Below are 6738 nucleotides of genomic sequence, written 5' to 3' on the forward strand. Positions count from 1 at the left end.
GAACAATGTTGGTAACCAAACAGCTGCTGGTAACCATTGACTTGCATAGTATTTTTTCCCCATACTATGGAAGTCAATGGCTACCTGCAACTGGACTATCCCTTTAAGGGTGTTTGATTATTTACTAAATCCAATCAGCATTTAATCCATCAGCTGGAGTGAAATGCAGGAATTTCATATAAGATATATAATTTATAACTAAATAAATTTGGAATTTACCCAATTCTTCGAAATTGATTTTTCCCTTTTAAACATACTTTTAGAATTTTTTATAAGATATTTAACAGGATAGTTCACCAAAAAATGTAAATTCTACTCACCCATCTAGTTTTTCCAGAGCTGTATGAATTTCTTTATTTTCTGCTAAACACAAAAGAAGTTCATTTTAAGAATTTAAAGATTTCTTTTTGCCAAACATTTGTTTGTCCCATATTTGTTGCTTCCATAGTATTTTCCCCATACTGTTGGAGTCAGTGGTGACCCTCAACTGTTTGATTACCCACATTCTTCAAAATATCTTATTTCGCATTCAACAGAAGAAAGGCATTCATACAGCTTTGTAACAACTTGGTTTATAATTCATACTGATTGACTTCTGACCAACTGATACACAACAGCACAACCATAACGTTGCTTCATGTTCCTTACATGGCATGACATAACATTAAAGCAACATATGTAACACTAATATGACAAACTTTAGAGTTTTGGAACAAATCTCACCTTCATATGTACTGTAGGCCTACCATAAATAACAGGCAAAGAACTGCATGTATCCACATGGTGTCAGTACACACATTAATTAACAACTCAACATTTTCTCCCAGGCTCCTGCAGCCAAGCAAACAAGCGAATGGATGAATGGATATTGACTCCATATATTGCATTGTCTTAATGCATCCACGTGTGTTTTTTTGACGGGGTAATTAAATTATAATTATATATAGTTATTAGATTTTATAAATCAATGAAAAACAAAAGAGACCCTTGCACAACGAATGATCAAACCTATTACAATATAGAGTATTTATATAAATAGAATACACTTTCATAAATATATCCAAAACAGATCGTGTAATACTGTGTATTATAACTTGATTTACATCTTACCAGCTTTTATTATCTCATGAAAGTGTCCACCTGAGCTTCTGTTTCATGTAATGCTACACTATATGCTTCACACAGTTTGTTCTACCTTTCGCGAATCCACGTCGTCACTAAAACCAAATGACTTTTGTTCAGTGTTATTCATTCATTTCTAATAATGAAAACCCATAACAGGTGCAGACATGATATGTGCTTCTATGAGACAGTTTGTCAGTGCTGCTGATCTGCAGCTTAACTGCTGGATCTCTGCTTTCTCACTAATGAGATCTACTCTGAGTGATGCAATACCACTGCTTAAGAAAATGAAACACAATTGTTATGCATATTACTTTATTATTGTTATTCCTGAGTCTGCTATGAAGCATTCAAACCTTGCCATATTCAGACATACCACCATGCTAGAAAGCACAAAGGATTCCACTAAATGGAAAAAGGCAGTGCTACTAGTCATTGTTTGACATAGTGAAAAAGTCATGCATTTTCAAAAGAATGTCTAAAATTGGCATTAAACAGACACCATGAATGTGAAAGTCCATGAACTGATACAATAGAAACTATTAATCTAATGAAACAAATCATGCATTTATTATAATATGAAGCCCATTTAAAAATTTATCTGATAATAACCATCAGGGTGATGGTTTGTAAAAATCACATCAGATGTATTCAGAGAGCAGAAAATCTGAAAGTGCCAGATATGACACTATTGTAGCTGTTAACAATTTGCCAGTGCAAGGTGAGATGAGAAATGAGCTGACAATAATCTCTTAGCATTCTTTGACTGGGATCATTAGTGTTGTGTGATTAATTGCTTCCAGGGTGCCAAGAATCATTTTAGCCTGCCTATACAATTCAATGAGACAGTCACATATGATAATTGCTGTTTACTTTATAACAGTGGTTCTCAATCAGGGGTCTGGGCCCAAAAAGCAAAGTTCTGAGGAGACTGCAGGACAACTTAAAATTATTTAAATGAAGTTTTATTCAAATAATCTAACTTAAACTGCTTTTTAAAAAATCACACACACAATCATGGCATAAACTGAATATTTATTTTCCTTTTACGCTTTTTATTTTCCACCACAACTATTGTTTTATTAAAAAACATACTGTTCTTGAAACATCTGGAATCACAAAAATAATTGTGGTTAATTTAATACATTAATACTCCCAGTTTCTGTCAATAAACATATTTACAGTAAAATATATATATATATATTATGGCTTATATGAGGGACTATAAATTGTATTAGCCTTCAAATCCAAGATCTAGTGCCATATACAGTAGCACTGTTATGGTTAACTTTGTCACACACTCCCCTTGTTGATGTGCTATTACATAGAAAATGTATGTTAAAAGGCATTCTTAAGTTAGCGGCTTCTAATCTCACATAGCCAGACTTTTGACTATCTATCAGTATAAAGTATAAAGTCTGGGTTGAGAACCACCTACAGAAACAGTTCGTCTGACCGACATGAAAAACGACCAATCACGGTGCGGATTCATCTGATGTCATGATATATAAAATAACAGACTGGTTATAGACAACTATTGCATGGCAGTGTTGGTCCAGCTGTACAGAAACCCGCACCCCATAATAAAATAAGAGCAAATTTTGTCATTTGGATTCAGCAATTCTGTCCGTCTAAAAGTGATACATCCAGATTGTTTCACAGACATACTCAAAAACAAAATTGAATATCTGTTCTGGAATATACACTTTACTAAGTAGTTTACTTAGTGAAACTCAGAATACCAAATCCAGAAATGAGCTATTCCTCAAAAGCGCTTATTGCATCAAACCTTGTTTCCAGTTGAACTAATCCCAGAAGTTGTGTAGCACCAGCCAATCAGATTAAATCTTGCAGTATCAGCCAACTCTTGCCATTTTTTGTTTGCAATATGTGTTTGGAGATCAGTGAACAGACTGTGGGTGGTCTGTAGTCTGAAATGTATGTTCTGGATCTATGTATGAATCATATGCATACCCTTGATGTATATTCCAATAGTGTTTTAAAGTGCTCTTTATTATGAGACAATCCATGTGATGTAAAGCACCCTGCTTCAAAATGAAGGGTTGCAAGTGCTCAGGTCCGGTTACAGCCATGCATTCCATGTCAAAGCTCTTCACTTAACATGCCTCCAAAGAAAGCAGAGGGTGTGTGCAACTGTAATTATACATAGTCAGCGAAGGATGAAAGCTTTATTTATTAAAAGCAGCTGAAAATCAAGAAGTAACTGTCCATAAATCATTAAGAAATTGAAAGTGTAAATCTACATGCTTAATAATATCAAATTAATGAAAAATGTTATTTCACGTGTATGGCCGTTATACAGTCTGGGTCATTAGCAATGCTATGGGAATCAGGTTCTAAGAAACAGTATATTAGAATATGTATACTAAGAATACATTTATTATAGTCATAACAAGACATTACAACAAGTCAAGGCTTGTTGAATTGTGTGGGCGGTGTGAACTGTGGAAATAATCCTCAGACATAGTATTCAGCAGTGTTGGGGGTAACGCATTACAAGTAACGTGAGTTACGTAATCAAATTACTTTTTTCAAGTAACTAGTAAGGCATTACTTTTTAATTTACAAGAGAATATCTGAGTTACTTTTTTCAAATAAGTAACGCAAGTTACTTTTTTTCCCCAATTGATTGATTGACAGCTCTCCTGTCCCCATGTTGAGAGAAATCAGAAAATGTTACTGTAGTTCCAAAATAAAGATGAATATGCATTAATTCATCTCACTCACACACACACACACAAAAAACTCATTCAGTATTCCTCAAAATGAATAAAAATAATGCAACTCAGAATATGACGCAAATCTGCAATAATTACATGTTAAACAACACAAATATCCTTTATGTATTTAATCCCATTCTATTAACCAATGTCTTTGCTTCTGACCTTCCATGATCCAGTTCAAACATACTAATAAGCAAAAATCACTCTAGACAAACATTTGTGTGTCTTTTTTATTGCTGAAGTGTGTTGAAATGTCTTCTTCTGCATTGTACGGACGTAAATTTACTTTCCCTTCAGCCTGAGGCTTATTCATTTCACTTTTGGTGTGAAAAGGCTTTTATATTTGCCAAAAATATTACTTTTTTATTTTAAAAACAAACAAGCAAGCCCTGTCCAGATTTAAAAAGTAACGCAAAAGTAACGTAACACATTACTTTCCATAAAAAGTAACTAAGTAACGTAATTAGTTACTTTTTTATGGAGTAAACCAATATTGTAATGCATTACTTTTAAAAGTAACTTTCCCCAACACTTGTATTCAGTTGGCTTTCAATTTGCACACATATTTCTTCAGTGGATCATTGTAAATCTGTGAATATTTTCTGCTCGTACAGTCATTCATAGCATAGTTTATTTGTGTCTGAAATGCTCTGGAAAATAACCACTGACTCGAATGGGCGTTTAAAAAGACACCGCTGTTTTTTTTTGTGAGTGACAGACTTCACCCCACCCAAGCTGTGGCAATGTGACAGCACCCTGTGACTCGACATCCACCCTTCACAAGAGTCAATTGACAAAAGCCATTTCATACATCAAAACAACTAACAAAAGCCAGTCTTAGCCAGACTTTGTCTTTGCTGGTAACAGTATGCCTTTGATTGGATGCCACAATGCAAATATAACAAGTTGCCTCAATCTGAAAAAAAAACCCGTACAAAAATAAACAATTAAAAGATATGTTAATTAATTTCACAAAACATTAAATAGTGGTGAATGAATGCATATAATGTGTGACCGGTGCAGTTTTTCCATTGAAGCAGGCACATGTGAACATATTATTCAAATACTGTAGGCCTATTATTCTGGGGTCCCTATATTAATATTTAGTTCTATAAAGTTATTCATATCAAATCACTTTAAAATTAATTTAAAATCGATCAGTTATGGCATATATTGTCTCTCTTTCAATGAAAATGAAAAACCAGAAATTAAAAAGTTGTACAATGTCCAGTAGCCATTTATTTACGAAATAGCAGGAATTATTCTCTTGGAACTCCACTCAAATCATAAAAATGGAACTTAGTGATGTGTAATAAAATGACTTAAGTCGTCTTTCATTTTTATACTTCTGAGTGATAGTACCAATGACAATCAGTAAGTAAAGCAGGATTTTGATCATTCCAGCTGGCCGTTCAAGAGACTATAAACCTCAATCGCAGCCATTTCATCAGCATAAGCAGGCTGATGGATTATGAGTCTTGATCAGATGTCATGAGATGGTACATCTACCGACAGATAAATAAAGACATAGGCCTATATGCTCCATATAGATAAAAATTGCTTTGTTGGTTTAAAACAAATTTAAACAACAAACATATAGGCCTATATTCTGCTGTACTTGCACAGTAAGCTCATATACACTGAACAAGATTGGTGTTCTATGGTTCTTATATAATTTTTCCAGATTTCATTACTTAAAGTGAGGATAAACTTAATAAAGAGCTCTCTCACCGGCTGCTTTCTCGCAGCAGCTGAGTGAAGAAACCTGAGCGCAGAGGGAAGGCAGTAGATCAGTAGATCATGTGATCTGCTTGCATATCAAGGTCGCCATTTTGCAGGAAAGTTTGGGAATTTCGGGCACACTAGAAGAAAGAGGAAGTGGTGCGCTGAAGAAGTTTGGATTCCGGACGTGTGCGGATCCGAGACGCCAGTGAGGGGGGAACGGGAGAGATGTATGAACGGGAACCGTCTGCGTGTGAACTTTACCTGCACTTCAGCAGGGATTATTAGTACTTCTGCCTATTCTACCACTTCCTTTGCAACAGATCGGAAACCGTTTTTCCAAATCTTTGTTATGCGATCTGCTGATTTACTCCATTCATTCGTTCTGCATAAAGTTGGTCAGAGTTGAGAGTTGTTTGAAAGTGTCCACGGGGGTCCTGCCGCATCTTGACAGGGTTATGAGTGAAGCGGTCACTAACAGTTTTATTGGATTGGAGGATTGTTGATATCGAGCTTTCACATGTCAGTCTGACCCGGTCAGCGATCACCGGTGATTGTTGATCACAACGAAATCGAAGGGACGCGAGTGAAAGTGAAAGTGATCAGTCATTCATTCCAATGGTTTACAGCAGTCGCCCTTTAACAGTTGTGGGACTTTGAATCTTTGAGTCTTGATCATGCCAGTGAGAAAGAAAGGTAAGGTTTCTTTAAAAGGTGCATATTTAAAATGCTGTGTAGCCAGTATTTTAATATATAAGTTATAAGTTATGGGACAAAATGTATTCTGAATATATTTTAAAATATATTTTTACTTTATGTTTGGCCAGTGTTTCTCAGCAGGGTTTTTATAATGTGTTTTTCAGATGCTCAGAGGGCACTGCAGCTTCTGGAGGAATACCGAGCGAAACTCAGTCAGACTGGAGACCCTCATCTCAGACATTCAATTGAGAGAGTCATAAATATATTTCAGAGTACACTCTTTCAGTCCCTCATAGGTAAGTTGCTGCTAGAACAAACATGTTTTCCTCAAGGAAGTTTCTTAACACTTGTCTTGTTGTGCTAAGATCGTGGAACAGGTTTGACTTTATCTTTTGACAAGTTTGACATTTTCAATGATGTATCACAGCAGTCCCCCCGCCCCCCCCTGACC

At 35.4% G+C, this 6738-nt stretch overlaps 1 protein-coding gene across 1 annotated transcript in view; it reads left to right on the forward strand.

Annotated features, from left to right (window-relative positions):
- Nucleotides 1-5674: 5674 nt before the first annotated feature.
- Nucleotides 5675-6738, forward strand: part of LOC107591188 (disks large homolog 1-like) — a 156153-nt gene continuing 155089 nt past the window's right edge. The window contains exons 1-2 of the mRNA XM_016280271.1: nt 5675-6284; nt 6452-6583. Of these exons, the coding sequence (XP_016135757.1) occupies nt 6266-6284; nt 6452-6583 (151 nt within the window). The 5' untranslated portion in view covers nt 5675-6265. The remainder of the gene's footprint in view (nt 6285-6451; nt 6584-6738) is intronic.

The sequence above is a fragment of the Sinocyclocheilus grahami genome, unplaced genomic scaffold (assembly GCF_001515645.1).
Source record: "Sinocyclocheilus grahami isolate Dianchi unplaced genomic scaffold, SAMN03320097.WGS_v1.1 scaffold138.1, whole genome shotgun sequence".
Classification (NCBI taxonomy): Eukaryota; Metazoa; Chordata; class Actinopteri; order Cypriniformes; family Cyprinidae; genus Sinocyclocheilus; species Sinocyclocheilus grahami.